Genomic DNA, 19,878 nt, shown 5'->3' with positions numbered 1-19,878 from the left:
CGAATCCAATTCATCCACAGCATAGGAAATTCCTTAGGAATCGCGTCGTCAAGCCACGGATCCAAACTGCATAATCTCTTCTCGTTTTCGCCGCCCATGCACCAGCTCAGCCTTGCTAATCCAAATCATCTACGACGAGCAGGAGACGCAAAGCGGAGCAGTCGATGGATCTTGAGGCTGAGCATATTCCAGGTCACTTTCATCGCTCGGTTCGTCAAACGGGTGTGTCAGAAGCTCGAAAATGTGTTGCACGCCATCGTAGTCGCCTTCATGCGCCAAGTCGATGGCCCTTTGGGCAACGTGGTTGCGCAGCACGAACAACGGATTTGCCTTGAGCATTCGATGGCGACGTTCGTCATCACTCGTAGTATCGCCTTCCTCTTTGACACGCGAGATGTAGACGTCTATCCAGTCTTCCCACGCTGTGCGAATGCTTTCCATACGTTCTTCGTCCGTGGTCGCATCTAGCATTTCCTTCGCTGCACGATTGGCCTTCATTTGAGCAATTAGCTCGTGCGTGATACCATATTGCCGAGCACGCACAGGATTCTCCTGAAGCAGCATTACGATCATGTCGAACTGGGCATCAGAGACGCCACCAGATTCCTGCTCCAACTTTCGTTTCTGCTGAGCCAGAGTCTCCGAGACGCCCATGAGCTGGCTCAGTACACGCTCACGAAAATCCCCGGAGTCGAACACGTCGAGTCCGGAAAGGTATCTGAAGGTGCACGTAAAGTCCGCGCCCGTGTGGGTGAGCACGTCAAACAGCGTGTCAACCAGCATTTTGTCCTCTTCATCATCACCGCGCAGAGGTGATAGACCCAGTTTCTCCCTCATCAAGCGCATGTACTCGGCTTGATAAACTGTATCGAATGCCTCCAGAGTCGGCTCCAGACCAGCACGCTCCGTCACCAGTCCCAGTTGGTCAGCCAGCACGCCGCAGTTCCACTTGCAAATCTCGGGTTGCGCCTCGTAGCGGTAGCGTCCTCTATCGTCCGAGGTGTTGCAGATGTGCTTCGAATCAAAGTGCTCCATAAACCCGAACGGGCCGTAGTCTAGCGTATCTCCCACAATGCTCATGTTGTCCGTGTTCAACACTCCGTGACAGAACCCCAGTGTCTGCCACTTGGCCACCAGCTTGGCCGTGCGATGCACCACCTCTTCAAAAAACTTTTCATATTTTTTCTCTCCGTTGATTTCCGGGTAGTACTGTCGAATTGTGAAATCCAACATCTTGGCCATCATCTCGTGCTTGTTCTCCAAATGGGCGCTGGGGCCCGCCAGCCCCGTGAGCTTGTCCTGGTCCTTGAAAATCTCAAAACTCCCGAACCTCAGAAAACTTTTGGCGATTCGTGTCACCACCGCCGTGGGCTCCATCTTGGCGTTGCCGTTGTAGAAAATATCTCTGAGCACTTGGGTCTCTCTGGACATGACCACACTCCCCGCCCGGGTCGTGGGCACCCCAAGTGCGAACATGTTTTCACTGCACAGAAACTCTCTCAGAGTTGATCTCAGCACTTTGCGGCCGTCGGCCGTGCGCGAGTACGGGGTGAGCCCCGAGCCTTTGAGTTGCAGCTCCCATCTCTCTCCTTCCGAGACGATTTCGCCCAGATAAAGGGCAGCGCCGTCCCCCAATTGGCCCGAGAAGAACCCAAACTGGTGGCCGCAGTAGCATTGGGCCGCAGTCTCGGACCCGGGCAGCAGCTCGTTGCCGGCTAAAATGGGCACTAAAGCGTCGATAGGCTGTAAATCGTCGCTAATTCCGCCGCTATTTTCTTGGTCGTCACCCTGAATTAGCTCTATCCCCGCTAAAAGAAGGGTATTAGGAGACGTCACTACCAATTCCGGATTGGCGATGGGCGTGGGCTCCACTCGAGAGAAACACGCGTCCGACACGGCGCTGCGCACGAAGTTCTTGGGATCCACGTCGACCGGCAGCTCGCGCAGCACCGCGTTGTCGAAGTGCGCGGTTGGGAGGCGCCTCCAGCCGCTCAGGGACCGAGAGAGCCGCGTGCGACCGTTGTTGGCAGCCATGCGTACCATCATTGGGCCAAAAGGAAAGTGTGGGGATGCCGTTTAACAACTCGAAGTTGATATGGAAATGTTAAATCGCTTTTCACAGGGTGTGTATGCTGAAGTTATCCACTTTTACTCCTCGTTGCTAGGTGGAGATCGGATCAATGGGCTGCCAACAAAGCACCTAGTTCATCGGGTGACACTCTCTGTCCCTCTGTAGCCGCTCTCTTATTCGCGAGCGCACTAAAATAAATGGCGTAGTTGTCCACGATTGGGTCCGCGTTCCGAAGCCCCAACACACTTGGGATGCTGCGAGGGTCCGTGCTCTTGAAGATCCACGAAGCAAATTGCGTCTCCTGCAAGTTCTTTCCGAGTGTCGCTAACTTCGGGTTCTCCGTGAGAGACTGAAACAGTTTGGCCACCTCTGCTTCGGAGTTCGTGGTCTGCAGCAGCAAGAAGTAAACGTCACTATCATGCCAACCATGGCCCGACTTCTTGGCTCGATACATCTCCACATACTTGAGCCATTGCAGAACAGTCGGGTTGTCTTCGAGCTTAACTCCGGCGTCTGCGAGGTGTAAAGAATTGAAAACCTGCTTCGGGTTCGTCCGAGCACTCAGCCAAATCTTGTTCGCGAGATTTTCAGCAGATGGACCGGCCTTCGACAAGAGCCCCGCGAGCGTTGACAATCCCGGAACACCACCTCTCTCCTCGTCGTCGGTTCTCAAAGCCCTCTCTGGGAACTCCTTGTCGGCAGCGAACGGTAGCTGGTCAGCCACAACAGATTTGTCGGGATGCGCTATCGCCGCAGCTTCTGCGTGGGATGCTACAACTGCCAACCATAGCACCACAAATTGGAAGCGCATTGCCGTTGGCTGGTGTATTTTGTGAAGGCTTGGGGGCAACTTGTGAACTGATTGATGTACCAGTACCGACCAACCGCAGGCTTGGAAAAATCGATTACGGGATGTGAAGTAAGCCTGTTATTAATAGGATAGATAGGTACAGGTGATTATTCTCGCTAGCGCTAATACAATGCAATCATCAGTTGTTTGCGGACGAGGGAGGCGAATGAAATGGAAGATGATAAAGTAGTCAGGATAGATAGGTACATGTATGGAAATCCCGCTTGATTGTGAGGAGTACCTGGTTACTTGGATACCCTCGGTTCCATTGGGATAATCCTTTGTCATAGGGCACACGAGTACCGGTGTATACTTCTCCGTTGGGGCTAAGTTACCGTGTTACAGGTAGGATGTGTTGCGACCACGCTACAGGCCGGCCAGAGACCGGGCTACGCCAAGGGAGCTGGATGGTGGGTTGAACTCTTGCTCCGTCGGGGATGCACTATTACCGGTACAAAGAAAACTTGGTAATAATTGTAAAGGAAATGATTATATGATGATTACGCTGCGAACCTTTTTTATTTGTTGCGAAGAAAGGAAGGAAGAATGGTCGATTACCAATTAGTGGTCTTCTCAATTTGCTAAGTAGTAGTGCTATCTTCTTGTCGTTTATTCGATCAGTGTCTGGAATACAATGCCTGTCCGTTGGGTGAGATGTAGCTGAACATAACGTACTCGGAATATATCGTGGTTTCTTCGTTGGAACTCCCCGAAGAAACTGGATGTTGCCAATTTTTTGAGAATGCTTGTGAAGTTCTTTTGATTCGGTTTGTCGGTCTGTCTAAGCAGCCGACGGTAGTGAGCTCCGAATGTTGTGTAAATCGCGGCAAGGGTGGTATTGAGTAGTTCAGGGTCGATTCCCTCGAAGCAGAGCCGGTTTCGGTCTGTCCAGCGGTGGTGGAGGGTAATGCATCTGATCATATTCCATAGTGAAAATCTCAGCTTGTTGGTTATTCCAGCGTGGTGCTACTTGCAGCTTGTGGGGCAACACAATGTTTGTCCAGGAAAGGGGCCCTTCAAAGAAGCGGCACCAGCCTTTCCACAGTTCATTCCACAGTGCATCAGACTTGGAGCAGTCCTTGAAGAGATGTTTTGCTGTCTCTATGTTGTTGCCTGTAGGATAAGGGCGGCACTGGGTATTTAGATCTAGATGTTTGAGGAACCAGAAGCGCGAACTTACAGGCAAAATACGTTGCGCGATGCGCATTTGTAGATGTCGTGTAGGAACACGCGCTGAATTATATATTGGCACACTTTCCCCACCAACAACACCCACCAAGTCACCGAAGACTCAATGGGCTAGTTAGGGTTAGAACCTGAAGGCCCAGGAACTTTCCCTTGCACCGGGTTGGTGTTTCCTCTGTGCACCGAACTTCCGCTAGTCGACCGACGGAAGACTCAGCGTCACTAGCCACGAGCAAAGGCTAGCACGCTCTCTCACACAAAATATACCTCGCAGGCCCTCAGAAGGAAGGGTCCCGGCCTTTTACGGCGTGATACGAGGGTATCGGAGCTATACTCCGGCGGGAAGAAATAAATGGAGTGCGCTCTCGCTCCTCCAGTTCCTGGCGACGACTCGTCGCTACCAATACACCGGCCGCTAACTCTTGGCCCTGCCAGGGATGAACACACGCTACACTAGTAGATGTGCCCACCGACAGTCATAATCCTACCTACCAGGTTTACCTTGAGCTGCAGGTCGTTCACTGCAGGCACCGGTGTCGCCCTTGCGTGGTTGGGACGAAAAGCTGTTCCGTTATTGTTGCCCGAATGGCTTATCTGTCTTCTCTTAAGTTTCCTATCGATCAATACAAATATCAAGTATAAACGCGTCCGTTTTGGACCGCCAGTTGTAACTCATGACTCTTCGGCGCTTTCCCTGCGACGTGGTGGCGTTACCGACGCCTCAAACGGCCGCTGAAACGCCACCGACGACTGGGGACAGGCGCCGACGACTCATAAGTTCGGATCTTGCGAGTAGGTTCGCACCGTACTTAGCGAGCTGCAACCGCCCGCGCTTGACTTGGGACCGTCGACGAGTCATTGTCACCGGCCTATTTAGGCCAATCAGCGATCGGGGAGTTTGGTCCAATGACTGGCGATGGGTTGTGACTTGCCAGTTGGCGCCGGCGCCTCAAGTCTTCTGCGCACCCAGTCTCGGCTGCATTTCTCGACACCACAACTGCCCCCACCACTATGCGAACCATTGTCTGGCGAGCGTCGTGGTGTTCCTTGTGTCTGCTTCAACGCTCGTTATGTCCAGCGCTCTCGTACAGATCTCGCTAGCTTTGCCCGCCTTGGCTCAACGAATGTACCCATCTCTGACTTGGTGGCACAGCAATATGCCACAGTAGGTATCCGTGAAGCAGGTGTGTCTTCGCGAGTCACTGTTGTCGGTGCAGCAGCTCGTACTAAAGCTGCAGCGATCACTCCCGACGACTCGCAGAGTCACGCCGCAGCTAGGGTCATCGGCTGCTGAGTCTTCGGCAGCTGAGTCATCGGTGCGGTTTTCTGCTACAGCGCCATGGCACCTAACACCGCACCGACTCCGGAGCAGCTTCAGTTCCTTCTGCGGCTTGGTGAATCTGAGGGTGCACGTGCCCTACTAGCCGATTGCACGTCCTGAAGGCTCAGAGCCGCGAGCTCCAGCTGACGCTGACAACGTGACACCCAGTGACCGCTCGAACTGTCTCTGGTCACCCAGCTGGTTATCCAGAAGCATATGCTGATCACTTGATTGACACCTGCTGATTACGCGGATGAGTTTGTTGAACCCGTGAACATCGTGCTGGTTCCGGCATCCGAGTCGTCGGGAGCCGCCTGTGCACTCCCGGGGCAGCTTGTAAAAGTAATCGCTGTTATCAGTGTCGTCTTTAGGCTGTGGTAGTCTGTAATAATCCATCGAATTTATGATTTCCATCCAAATTGGCCGCGTTCAGTCTCCATGTAGTCATGCAATACTGCAGTAGTCATCTTCGTCTGCGGCTTGGGCTGCATTACCCCAAGTACAGGTCATGGTGACGACGAGTATTCCGCTTCAACAACCAGGACCATTTGCGGGTGCTGACCGCTAGTGGCTCCAGGATCGGTCGTCCAAAACGATTTTAGGCACCCATACTCGAGAAAGAGAGCTTGAGGCATCAATTGCATCACGCCCAACATCAAATCCAAGTCGCGAGTCTTCGGCGACGCTTGGAGCGGCTCGGGACGTTAGTTGAATGTCATAATTGCATGTCCGCTCCAACTGAAATCGTGACCTGGTGACCCGAGCTCGCATTTGAACTTGGTCACGGCTGGGAACATATGGTTGTGTGGATGCCCCTGTTTTTTTGTGGGCAGTGATTTGCCCCGCTCCATGTACTGCCAGATGCGGTTGCCTGGTACGACGAGAGCTTCTGGAACGCGGTGTTCTTGTCCTTTGTATGAGTAAATCAACCAGTGGGCGGACGACTTGTTTTGAGTCGTCGGCCACGGTGGCTTTGCCTTTGGTGGCTTGCTGCGAGGTCTGATCTGCTTCTTTTTCACCTCAGCTTGTGCGTGAATCGTCGGTATAGTGGCGAGAGTCTCCGTATACATAAAAAAACAGAGTCGGGAACATTGGGCTGGTCACACATCGTCGCGATAAATGTCTGTTCGGGTATCGCCAATGAGTCGTCGGGGGCACGGGCAGGTATCGTTTGAGTCGTCGAGACATGTTCCGGCGCTCCGTTTGCCTTCTGTACTTCCTCGCCACCATGCGCCGTCGACTCACTAGTGCTCGAGTTTTCCTCAAGTGCTTCCGAAGATATGGCAACATCCTTTTCGGCGTCGGTCACCTCCGCTGAGTCGTCGGCGGTGGCAAGGGGGTTCCGGTAGTGCTCTTGCACTGCTGATTCCGAGTCGTCTTCCACCGGCGAGTCATCGGGGTTGTCACTTCCGTCGTCAGCATCGACATTTCCGCCTTTTTGCCCCTTAGCGACCGCTTCTGGACGTCGTATGATGCCCCTGGGCGTGGGGTAGCTCGGTCGATCCACTATCGGTTGTGGTCTGACTAACCACTGTTGATAGCGTTCAGCCTCCCACTTGAGCAGGGTCTCATCACGTGCTTTCTTGTCGGAATTCTGCACCGGCCACCATCCCATACGCTCGCCGGGTAATAATCGCACTGCAGTAGCGTGTCGTCGGGGCATGTCTCCGTGCACTGCACTTATCAGCGAGTCATCGGCAGTATCTCCAATCACTTCATTGTCATCTTCTCCACTTGTAACACCTTCACCGAGGCTTCTGCCTCTCTCCTCTTCAACCACCGTCGTTATCACATCGTTGCCTTGCTCATTTTTCGTCCACTCGCTCTTGCCCACGAAAGCGTAGATACACTCCGCTTCAATCACAGGCTCGGCTAACTGTGGCAGCCCGATTGGGACCAACCCAGTCGTAGTTGGCGGGCTGCCTAGTTTAAATGGTCCGAAAACAGTAGTTCTTGGAGCTCGGGCGTGAGATCTTTCCTGTCCACCTTGGACGTGATGATCTTGGTGATTTCTTGGAATACTTCACATTTTTCGGCGCCGTGTACTTGTTTGCACAGCTTGCACCGACGTCGACAGTAGTGCGCCGAGTGATAGAGCCCCCGCAGGCCGCGCACGGTCCATACTGGCGAGGTCTCTCGTCGCGGTGACTGCGGTTCTGGAGCCGATTGTCCCGGCCTTGGCTGCGCCCCGCTGAGTCACCCCTGGGTTGTCGGTTGGCAGACCGGGCGTACGTGCCTTCAGCGGCAACTCGTCGTTCGTTGTCATTGGCTGCTGCAAGGTAGTGGTCGCTTCCATCTGATGAATAACTATCACCCCAGTCTTCGCCGCAACGCTGTGAGTCGTCGCTGTCGTGTTCACTTCCATCTTCACGGTTGCTGTCGCCATTATATCTATAGCGTTGTTGCTGCAGCTCGCTCCGAGTGTCCCGCGTGTCCCGTTCATGAAGTTCGGCGACAGATGCTTCAGCTAAGTTCACGCGAGGCATGTTGCGTGAGTCTTCGCGACGACACTCATAATCTCGTTCGCGTCCGTCGCGGCGGTTGTATGCATCTCGCGAGTCGTCGCGTCGGTCATCACGTCGGCGAGTGTCTTCCGAGCGCTCGTGGCGGCGCGAGTCATCGCGACGTCTGTCATCACGTCGTCGGGAGGTATCCCGAGCTCGAGAGTGAGGCAGCGACGACTCGCGGGACGAATTGCGCTCGTCAATCTTCAATATCTCTTGGATCATCTCTTCCAACTCATGTATATCTGAGATGCGCAGGTGGCACAGGCGCCGTTCGAGTCCTCGGTCACCGCAAGTCTCGAGGAACCGCTTGACGTGGTCGCGTGCCTTGCGGCCGTTGCTCTCAAACCGAATTCCGGCGTTCCTGGCATAGCCATTGAGCCGGTTTAGCTAGTCGCAAACATGTTCCTTGTCTTCGCGCTTGGCTGAGTAGTAGCGAGTCTCTGCTGACTGGCTGAACTGGGAGCAATAGTATTTGATGAAAGCTTCGCTTAAGAGGCTCCACGTTCGCTTGGTCTACTTGGGCAGTTGTCGATACCAATGTAGAGCGCCGTCCCGAAGACTCAGCTCGAAAGGCATGCACCACTCATTGGGTGATGCTCGCGTCCCTTTCATCTCGTAGACAAAGGCGCGAAGCCATTGCATCGACTTGTCGCTCTTGTTCCTGGTGCCCGAGAACGCTGTGATCTGCCCCAGTGATCGATGTGTTGCCACTTCGATCCTTGGGGTTGCGTTCAGCAACTCGAATTCGGTCATTTCATGGATTTGACGCAGGTGTTCGCCCATCTGCGCTCTTCCATCACCGGTAAAATCCGCTTCTTCGTCCGACGAGTCGTCGGTGGGCTCGTAGCGGCGGCCCCTGCTCCGTCCTGAACTGCTTCTCGTGCTCCTGGCCGATTTTGAGTCATCGGTGGTGCGTCTAGCGCGGTCCGAGTTGCCCGTAGGTGGTGGAGTCACCATGTGGGGGTCTCGAAAGTACGGGGATCGCTCCCCAGACGCGCTGAACACCCACCCAATGGGTTTTTGGCTTCGGTTTTCGAGGTTTGTCCTTTTTGGAGTCGTCGGCAGGAGTACGCTAGCCTGGTCGACGACTTCGCGGGTCGCACGAGACGTCTGTGAGTCGTCCAGCGTGAACGAGATCACGCCAAAGGCTGTGCGGAGCCGCTTCTTCCACTTCCAGGGCTCCGCACCTGCTTCAGCTGGCACCCAGCACGCTAGCGTCGACGCTGAGGGGTGTTGCGAGGGCCGAAGCCTCAATGCATTCAGGAACCGCTCCGTGTCTTTCGCCACTTGTTCAATGGTCACGAAGCTCACGGAGCGAGCCAACTCGTGACACAAATTGGCCCAAACTGCTTGGCGAGTCATCGTTGGCTCGAATAGCTCACCCCAGTCGCTCTTCTTCATCTCTTCGTAAAGTCGAACGAGAACCTTGTTGGCCGCTGGCGTGTCACCGTTGTGTAGCGGCGGTTACCGGAGGTTTGCTCGGTCATTTGAGTCGTCAGGACCGGTGACCTTGAGTCGTCGGCGGCGTCCTCAAAGTCTTCCAAGTCATCATACACTGGCCCAGGGCCATCCATATCATCCAGTTCGTTCGCGAGGTTGCGCGTAACGGAGCGCGCGTCATCGTCAAGCTCAACCGCGAATTTTCGCGACGACGAACGCGTGCCCACGCTGCGTCCTGCGGACAGCACTGCATCTTCCGGAGTCTCGGGTGTCACCACCGCTGGCGCAGGCGCCGTCTCCTCCAGGTAGTCGTCGTAGTCATCATCCATGTCTTCGTCCTTGGCGTCGGATCCAGTCATCGAGTCGTCGAAGCTGACGGTCCGCTCAGCAATCGAGTCGAGGTGCGGCGTGATCAGGGCCGCAGTCGAGTCGTCGCCACGCGTTCCGCCAGTCTTCATTGGGGTTGCTGGTGCCGCTGAACGTGATTCTTTCGCCATTCTTCTTCTCGTCTTCTTTTATTCTTCCTTTCTCCTCTTGGTTATTGCTCGTAAAGTCGATCGACCTGCCGTTGCACGAAACACAGAAGGTCACACCAATCCCAGGTCGCGGCACCAGTTGTCGTGTAGGGACACGCGCTGAATTATATATTGGCACACTTTCCCCACCAACAACACCCACCAAGTCACCGAAGACTCAATGGGCTTGTTAGGGTTAGAACCTGAAGGCCCAGGAACTTTCCCTTGCACCGGGTTGGTGTTTCCTCTGTGCACCGAGCTTCCGCTAGTCGACCGACGGAAGACTCAGCGTCACTAGCCACGAGCAAAGGCTAGCACGCTCTCACACACAAAATATACCTCGCAGGCCCTCAGAAGGAAGGGTCCCGGCCTTTTACGGCGTGATACGAGGGTGCCGGAGCTATACTCCGGCGGGAAGAAATAAATGGAGTGCGCTCTCGCTCCTCCAGTTCCTGGCGACGACTCGTCGCTATCAATACACCGGCCACTAACTCTTGGCCCTGCCAGGGATGAACACACGCTACACTAGTAGATGTGCCCACCGACAGTCATAATCCTACCTACCAGGTTTACCTTGAGCTGCAGGTCGTTCACTGCAGGCACCGGTGTCGCCCTTGCGTGGTTGGGAGGAAAAGCTGTTCTGTTATTGTTGCCCGAAGGCTTATCTTGTCTTCTCTTAAGTTTCCTATCGATCAATACAAATATCAAGTATAAACGCGTCCGTTTTGGACCGCCAGTTGTAACTCATGACTCTTCGGCGCTTTCCCTGCGACGTGGTGGCATTACCGACGACTCAAACGGCCGCTGAAACGCCACCGACGACTCGGGACAGGCGCCGACGACTCATAAGTTCGGATCTTGCGAGTAGGTTCGCACCGTACTTAGCGAGCTGCAACCGCCCGCTCTTGACTTGGGACCGTCGACGAGTCATTGTCACCGGCCTATTTAGGCCAATCAGCGATCGGGGAGTTTGGTCCAATGACTGGCGATGGGTTGTGACTTGCCAGTTGGCGCCGGCGCCTCAAGTCTTCTGCGCACCCAGTCTCGGCTGCATTTCTCGACACCACATAGATCATCGTAAATTGGCAGGAGTTCCGATCTGTAACGGGGTTACACGTACAAGTGGCTGCAAGCCACTTGTGAATTTAACAGATAGGTTATCTGTTAAACGTTTTGGATACTTCCTCACATTGGTGTAAGACACACCGATGGATACATTGAAGTGGACCACCACAGTAAGTGGTCCACACATACCCAAAGATCCTATTGGTAGAAAGCAGCATCTTTCTACCAATCAGAGACATGCATATTAGCGGGGCTCTGACAGCCAGCCGCTGCCAACCCTTTCATAGATGATAAACAGTTTTTAGCAGATTTTAGAGGAAGATCAATTTACAAACAATACAGTTCTCATTTTACCTAATCAAAGTCACTTGGAATCCTTTTACTTAACTTATATTTGTGTATTCAAATATAATTAACCTAAGTAATTACTAAGTACTTACGCTTCCTCATACACGTTGCGCAACGTGTAAGCTAAAGTAGTGAGTCAAGTTAGACCTACTACACGATCTGTGTTGCCGTCCAAATCTCACAAAGGCGGAAACATCTTCTAACGTTGTGGCAGATAGATCTTGGCAGATAGGATGTTGGGTGGGGTTTAGCAGCTGTGGTTGTAGTAGTTGTTTCACCTTGTCCCGGTGTATGTGAGGAAATGCGAATATTTTTGCGGCTGTTTTGACTCCTAAGTTGGGAAGGAAAGTCGTCGCTTGGTCTGTTTGAAGTTCCAAGTTGCCTAGTGTTGCTTCCACTTGGGAAATAACTTGCATGATCTCTTTATGGAGACTTCGGAGCCACTTTTTCTGAGTCTGTAAAGGGACACTAGTATTACTAGGATCCAGGGTTTTCCTTAGGAATGTGGAAATTGATGGATGTTTGCCAATGTCGTCAATAATATCTTTCATACAAGCGTATTGTAGATTTTAGGCTACCTGGAGTCTGAAACTCCTTTTCGGCTCCGCAATTGTGGCAATGTTTCGTTTGTGCCCTTGTGGAGTTGTGTAATGGAGGAGAGGGTTTTTGATATCCAGGGTGGGGCACATAGTAGTGCTTTTACAGGGCGGTTCTGTCCTCCTTTCGCGGGCCATTCGATCTTGTGCCATAGCTTCCATGTATCGGTCCACCAATGGGGCAGAGCCTCCATACGTAGCAGGCACTTGAACTTGGAAGGCGAGATGTCCAGGAAGTCTAGCGGGTGGTTTACTGGTACGGATGGAGTTAGCGTCTCGAAGAACGTGGCTGCTAGGGATGGCCAGTTTTCCTTCTCTGGAGCTTCTGTCATCGTCGGAAACAGCTGGAGAATTTGGAGTCGTTGTACATTTAGTTGTGATTGCAGGTGGGGAAGTTGGAATCCGCCTGCCTTTCGCGGTTGATACAGTCGCTCAGTTGGAGCCAATTGAATGAAGGTCGAGTCCTCTTCATTTTTCCGGGTCAGCACAAACTTATTCAACATTCGCTGCCATCTCCGAACGCAGGAAGTTGGGATCGTAGTGTGCGGGGTGAAGTGCCAAAGTACGGAGAGTATCATAGTGTGTACTAGTAGGAGCCGCCCCCGGAGTGTTCTCGCCCGCCGACCCCATATTCCGAACCCTCTGTAGAATTTGTTGTTGAGTTCAGCGACTATTGTGTCATCCGATATGTGTTGGCCGATTGGTATGCCTAAATATTTGACTGAATCGTTGAGGCCTAGACACTTAACTTCGGGGGATATTGGACACGTTTGCCTTTTGTTTAGTGGCAATAACGCGGATTTTTTTAAGTTGAGGCGTGCTCCTGATCCTTGACATTAGATTTGCACCCGTTCTAGTTGTTGTCGTAATCTATTCGGGTTCGTGGCTATCAATGTCGAGTCGTCTGCAAAGTATAGACCAGTTATCGTGGTTTGTACATTGACCGGTACACCAAGGTCTTGGCGTTGGCGGATAAGATTACCAAGTGGCTCAATACAGAGTAAGAAAAAAAGAGATGACAGCGGATCGCCTTGTTTCACGCCTCGCGTTACTTGCAGAGGTTGTAGTAGAAACCCGTTTAATAAAATCAATGCAAGAGGTTTGTTGTACAGGAGGCGAATCCACGAGATAAAACGTTCGCCAAAGCCAAGGATTGCCAGAATAAAAAAGAGGTACTCCCAAAGCACTCTGTCATATGCCTTCTCGAAGTCTAGGAACAGAGCCATCGCTTCCGAGTTAGTCCTCGTTGCATGATGTTGGAGGTCATTTAGTAGGCGTAGTTGATGATGTAGTGATCTACGAGAAACAAATCCTTTTTGATCGGGGTGTGTAATGGTAGGTAGAACCTCTTTGAGGCGGTAAGTTAGCACCTTCGATAGGACTTTGACGTCTACCGGCATAAGTGCGATCGGTCTGTAGTTGCCTGGATCGCTCCGGTCTCCCTTCTTGTAGAGAAGGGTGACACAGGATTTTCGTTGGGAAGGTAGCAGAATCCTTCTGTCTAGTTGGTACTGAAACACTGTGCATAGTATTTTTCCAAAAACCTCGGGTGATGTCTGGTAAAACGCTGGGGTTAGCCCATCCAGTCCTGGAGCAGAATTGTTTCGCATGTGTTTGATAGCTGCTGTGAGTTCATCGGGTGTTATCGGACTATCCAATTTTTCAACATCTTCTCCTGAAAGTTTCAATTTAATCGACTCGAGCAAGGCCGCTCGCTTTTCTTCATCAATCACAGTTCCATCTAGTGGACTCGTTGGGTCTCCGAAAATTGTCCCCCAGTGGGAACGAAAACGTTGTTGCACTTCTTGAGGGTCGGTGGATATTTCCCCCGACTCTAATTTCACTGACGTCACCTGCACAGGGCGCAGTAGGGAAATAGGATGTCGAAAAAATGCTGAGGTTGATGTCTCCACGCTACCCGCGTGGAAATCAAAGGCAGAGTCCTGTTGGAGTGGAGCCGCATGTTCTTTCCACTCTGTATAGACAGATTTTGCGTCTTGATAAGTGTTATGGACACTGGGTGACGGATTATCGACGTAATTCTCCATGCTGTGTTCGAAGCATTTTTCCGCTGCTCGAAGGCCTTGATTTTCTTGGATCGCCATTACTGCTTGCAGGGATTTTAACTGGTGTGCCATTCGGCGTTTCCACCCTCCCCATACTAAGCCAGGGTTATTGGCGTTAAGTATGTCTGGAAGGAGGAGTTTTGCTTCGTTTCGATTGCTTCTTTGATGAGTGGACATTCCAACATTTTTGTGGGGAGGCGCCAATACCCTTTACCTCGCGGTTGGCGGCATTGCCTTAAGGTGACATTATGTGCTAAATGATCACCCGAGTGAGGAACTTGAAAGTAGCGTGATGATCCGTAGTAGCGTGTCGTGAATGTCGTGTAGGAACACGCGCTAAATTATATATGGCACACTTTCCCCACCAACAACACCCACCGAGTCACCGAAGACTCAATGGGCTTGTTAGGGTTAGAACCTGAAGGCCCAGGAACTTTCCCTTGCACCGGGTTGATGTTTCCTCTGTGCACCGAGCTTCCGCTAGTCGACCGACGGAAGACTCAGCGTCACTAGCCACGAGCAAAGGCTAGCACGCTCTCACACACAAAATATACCTCGCAGGCCCTCAGAAGGAAGGGTCCCGGCCTTTTACGGCGTGATACGAGGGTGCCGGAGCTATACTCCGGCGGGAAGAAATAAATGGAGTGCGCTCTCGCTCCTCCAGTTCCTGGCGACGACTCGTCGCTATCAATACACCGGCCACTAACTCTTGGCCCTGCCAGGGATGAACACACGCTACACTAGTAGATGTGCCCACCGACAGTCATAATCCTACCTACCAGGTTTACCTTGAGCTGCAGGTCGTTCACTGCAGGCACCGGTGTCGCCCTTGCGTGGTTGGGAGGAAAAGCTGTTCTGTTATTGTTGCCCGAAGGCTTATCTTGTCTTCTCTTAAGTTTCCTATCGATCAATACAAATATCAAGTATAAACGCGTCCGTTTTGGACCGCCAGTTGTAACTCACGACTCTTCGGCGCTTTCTCTGCGACGTGGCGGCGTTACCGACGACTCAAACGGCCGTTGAAACGCCACCGACGACTCGGGACAGGCGCCGATGACTCATAAGTTCGGATCTTGCGAGTAGGTTCGCCCCGCACTTAACGAGCTGCAACCGCCCGCGCTTGACTTGGGACCGTCGACGAGTCATCGTCACCGGCCTATTTAGGCCAATCAGCGATCAGGGAGTTTAGTCCAATGACTGGCGATGGGTTGTGACTTGCCAGTTAGCGCCGGCGCCTCGAGTCTTCTTCGCCCCTCGTCCCGCCTTTGGGTTTTGGCCTTGGCTTCATTTCCCGATACCACAACCGCCCCCACTGCGACTCGAGCCGCGTGCTGGTGAGCGTCGGGGTGCTCCTGTGCCATGGTTGGTTCTTCGCGCGCTGCCCAGTCCGCCGTGAACTCGGCCCTCAGGGCTCTCGGTGTATCTCGGTCTTCGCTCCAGGTAAGCCGTCTTCTCCTTGTTCTCTTGCCGTCTTCACTCCTAACCCGGATCTTCGTATCTTGGTCAGTCTTCGCCAGGTCGAGGAAGCTCGCTTGGTGCTGGTGGTTCGCCTGCTGCTCCTGCTCCCTCGCAGTCGGCGGTGTCTGAGGATGAGAGCGCTGCTGAGTCGACGGCCAGTTCGGCCACGGTGAGTTTCCTGGCGTCTTCACGCTTTCTTGTTAGCTTCACGTGGGATGCTGATGCCTGGCGGCTTGTGCGTCTGCTTCCCAGGTTGTCTTGTCATCTCCGGAGTTGGGCTCACTCGCTGTTGGCGATGCGCCGAGCCAAGCTTCGCTGGACGCTTCTGCTGAGTCGTCCGCGTCTCTGGCTACCTCTCCGGCTCTTCCTTCGGTACGTCTCGTTGACTGGCACCTTGATCTTGAGCTGCTCTCGCTTACCTTCACAGTTATTGCCTTCGTTTCTTGTCACTCAGGATACTTCCCTGGTTGATGTGCCTGTTGGTAGTGCTGCCGGCGACTCAGTTTCGATCCAGTCGTCGGAGCTAGCTGCTCGGTGCTCTACTTTGAGCGCTGAGGCCAGTCGTTCCACCACCGACGACTCGCTGATCACGGTGTCGCGTGAGGCCCTTGAGCAAATCGTCATGGAAGCCAGTGCTGAGGCGTCGGAGCGCGTGATCGCGGTGTTGGGTCCTCGGTTGGATCTCATCGGTCGTCTCAATGTCACTCTGCACCAGGGTCCCAATATTCGTGGGGACCGCCACGTGGGCTCTCGCTTGGCCGCTGCTCGCCTCGCTGGAAGACGTGGTGGCGGCGGCTCAGCCCAACATGGGGGTCCATGATGACGTCAATCTGGATTTGGCCGTGATGCGAGGTCAGTTGCACTCCGCTGAAGCTGCGCGTGCTGCCGCCGAAAACTCGGCGATGAAGGAGTCGTTCAAGCACGAGAACACCATGGTGTTCCTCAAGCAAGCGCGTGCGGAACTCGAGCACTCCAAGAAAGAGGTCAAGCGTCTGCGGGTCCTGGAGGCTCACTACCTCCAGGAGATGGAGGGTCTTCGTGGAGCCGTGGATGCGCACACCGAGACGGCCGCCCGCTTGGAGAACCGCGTTAGAGTTGCTGACGACGAGTGCAAGCGCATGGCTCTACAGCTCACTCGCGAGCAGACGGTGTTCAAGGCTGCTGTGGCGTCGTCGACTGCACAGAGCAAGCGTCTTCACGATCTTCTGGCTCGCTTGGATGCCGGCGATGACTCGTCGTCGACTCGCCTCCAGCGCCGAAATGAAGACCTTCAAGAGCAGGTGAAGCGGCTCACGCGCGCCAACAGGACTCTTCGGGCGCATGTCAAGTTTGAAGACATGGATCCAGACGTCCTCGTGCTGATCTCTGAAGGTTCGTACCGGTCGTCGTGTTGCTGGATGTGCTGGCTTGTGTTCTGATTCTGCCGATGACTCATGTTTTACAGGTTTGTCGACTGGCGAGTTGAACTGGGACCTGCTGGACATTAGCCACGAGACTCGGCGGGTCCTCAAGGACATGCTGGCCAATGCGGATCCGTCTCGAACCGAGGATGCCATTGCCGTTGACTTGGCCCGTGCTGCTTTCCTGGAATCGGACTCTCATGTTGAGTTGTCGTCGGAGGAGCGGTCGGCTGAGGCGAACAAGACAACGCCGGGAACTCGTGCTGCCGATATCGAAGCGGACCGGGCTGTGCGCGCTACGCAGATTGGTTGCTCACGCAAGCGTTCCTCGCAAAGGGAAGCCGGTTCTCATCATGTTCGTCGTCGGTCAAGCTCTGTTTCTCGTCCGGCGTCGCAAAAGCGGGTTCGTTCCTCGTCACTCCGTCGCAGTCCGTCCGCCAGTCGCCCGGGCAAGAGACCTCGCTGCCCCGCCGAAGACTCAGCTTCCGCTGTCCGTGGCTCTCGTACGTCTTCTTCCCGTCGAGGTGGTAGCCGTGAGTCTTCGGTGACAGCTCCTGGTGGTTCTCGGGCTCCTTCTCAAGATGGTGAGCGCTTGGAATTGGAGGTGGAGGTTGTCGAGTCTTCCGGAAGTGTTCCTGCGGCCGCAGAGTCTCCGCCCGTGTTGGCAGTGCAAGCCCCGGGTGCTTCCAGGGTTTCGTCGTCCAAGGGCAAGTCGAGGCGGAAACCCCAGGGGCGATGGGCTCGTTCTCAGCGATCTACTGGTTCGCCCGCTCGTGCCGCCTTCTCCGGGGTCGCTGCCAAGTCTTCGTCGGACAGCTCACCCGTTGTTCCTTCCCGCAAGCCGTCTTGTGTGGTGGAGTCATCGGATGAAGATGCTGTTTCGTCGAGCACTATTTCTCCTCCTTCCGAGCAAGTTCACGTTGATTCTGGCGCTTCTCTCGAGTGGTTTCCGGACACTGGTTCGGAGGCGGAGAATTTGGTCGTTGGATCAGTGATTGAGTTATCGGTGGGCGTCCCTCAATCCTCTTCTCTCTCGGAGCTCCCAGGTTCTGAGTCGTCGGGAGCTATCTCAGGTGCTGGTGTGGAGCCTAAGAAAACACCTCCTGTCCCCCCGAAGACTCACACGAGTCACCGTCGACAACCCGTCGTTCTTCCGTCCCACGCCAGTCTGCGTCTTCCGGAAGCAGCCGAGTCGTCGCCACTTCGTCGTCCACCCCTGGGTCAGATTCCAGCCCCCGGCGTCATCCGATGGTGCCGTCGCCGGCGCGGGGTCAGTTACCCCTCGTCCGATTTTCCAAGCAAGTGGCTAAGTGGGCTGTGCCGTACATCGAGCCGCCTTTTACGCGTCCTGGGGCTCTCAAGTGCTGGACCCAGATGCTAAATGCTCGGTTGCCTGCACCGGTGCCCCGGGATCTCCGAATTATTTCCAGTCCCGAAGGCATCGCGGCATTCGCGGACTACAAAACCCTGATCATCCGTGGCAGAAGTTTCGCCGGCGACTCCCGTCTCAAGCGTGTCTTTTTGACACTTCAGAGTTTGATCCCGACTCCAAGGTATCCCAGCGGGCTTCGCCGATGACTCGAGTGATGGGGTACTGGAGCAATTTTCGTGGGAGCGGCGACTCGGACAACGTCGACCTTGGCTTCTCGCTTTGGGAACGTGATCACTGGATCCTTCCGAAGGCAGTGGAGACTACGTTCTCCGCAGTTGCCGCTGACTTGGACATGATGGACTGGACTGCCGCGCGGAAGACTCGGACGAGGAAGGACTTGGATACTTTGAAAGCCGCCTGGTCGAGGTACGTGGTCGAGCGCAACAAACGCAGTGACCGTCTCCGCGCCAAGGTGGTCCCCTACATCTGGAAGTGGGGCAGCAGCCAGGATCCTAGTTTCTCGGAGGTGAAGCCCGAGTTCATGCTTGAGCCGACCATGCCTGGGTATTCTCTGGAGTACTTGCCTTGGCAGCCCAAGACTGCCGACTGGTTGAGCGAGGTCGCTGCCCTGGATGCTGCGGAGCCTTGGCGGAACGGCTGGATCGATGTGCCGGAGCAGCACCCTACAACACCACGTTCGTCCCATGCAACCCGTCGGCTCCGCTCTTTGTCCCGGCTGGTTCTTCGCGCGTCGATGTTGGTCGTCGAGTTGTTCCAAGTTCGTCGCTGCAGCCGGGTGAATTGAGCTCAGAATGGGTGGCCGAGTTTGGTGGTGCTCGCGTTCCTGCTGCGTCTGAGTCTTCGCCGACTGCTGCGTCTGTTCCGGGAGGACCAGTTCTGGATGCTGCTGGTGGTTCCGATGACTCGAGCTTGCTTGGTGTCTTGGCTCGGGCAGCCGTTGCCTCCGATCCTGATTGAGTTGAAGTCGGGTTCAAGCGAGTCGTCGGCAGCGTCTTCTATCCATTTGGTTTTCGTTTCCAATTCCGCTTCTGAGTTGCCGTTGAGTTTGGCTGTCCATCTTGGTAGCGTTTAATTTTCAAATGCAAAAAAGTAGTACTGCAGTAGCTGTTTTCGTCTGTGGTCTTGGGCTGCGTTGCCCCAAGTACAGGTCGTCATGGCGGTGATTCATAGCCACCTAGTCTTCGTCGGCAACTTGAACCATCTGCAGGCGCTGTTCACTTCGTTTTCGCCGCAGGTAATCATAGAGGAGCCCTCCGCAAGAAAGGTTAGCGGCTGGCTCCCACGTCGGCTCATCGTAGCCGACCCATTTGACTCTAAACTCGCGCACTGCTCTTTCCAGTTCCCGTGGACAACGGCACACGGTCGTCGAGGATGGCTTCAACTTCATACTCTCCTGCCACGTGGTCTGGCTCCCAACTATCTTCAGGGAGCAGTTCTTCGTCAAAGTCTAGTCGCGTGTCGTCGACGAGTCCGGGCGCGAGGCGAGTCTTCGGTCGATCTCCAAACTCATCAACCAGCTTTAGTCGGGATATATGGACGACTGGGTAAAATCGGTATCCACTGCGGTCCGGTAACTCGAGTTCGAAGGCGTAGTCTTCGATCTTCTTTTTTATCCGGAAGGGTCCATGCCAACGGTGTGCCAGTTTCTTGGTAAGGCCGGGCT

General features: G+C 54.2%; 2 protein-coding genes across 2 annotated transcripts; both read right to left on the bottom strand.

The window, feature by feature from the left end:
- Positions 1 to 129: 129 nt before the first annotated feature.
- On the bottom strand, positions 130 to 2,046 carry IUM83_04883 (Selenoprotein O; the record flags this gene model as incomplete). The annotated part of the gene is made up of 1 exon (XM_067928986.1): positions 130 to 2,046. The coding sequence occupies one exon, from the start codon at positions 2,044 to 2,046 to the stop codon at positions 130 to 132; it is 1,917 nt and encodes a 638-aa protein (XP_067796079.1).
- Positions 2,047 to 2,177: 131 nt separating this feature from the next.
- IUM83_04882 (putative secreted RxLR effector protein) lies at positions 2,178 to 2,882 on the bottom strand (the record flags this gene model as incomplete). Its single annotated transcript, XM_067928985.1, has 1 exon — positions 2,178 to 2,882. The coding sequence occupies one exon, from the start codon at positions 2,880 to 2,882 to the stop codon at positions 2,178 to 2,180; it is 705 nt and encodes a 234-aa protein (XP_067796078.1).
- Positions 2,883 to 19,878: the final 16,996 nt, after the last annotated feature.

The sequence above is a fragment of the Phytophthora cinnamomi genome (genome assembly GCF_018691715.1).
Source record: "Phytophthora cinnamomi strain GKB4 chromosome Unknown Contig17, whole genome shotgun sequence".
Classification (NCBI taxonomy): Eukaryota; Oomycota; class Peronosporomycetes; order Peronosporales; family Peronosporaceae; genus Phytophthora; species Phytophthora cinnamomi.
Note: the sequence above shows the minus strand (reverse complement) of the source record. Positions and strands in the feature narration are given on the sequence as shown.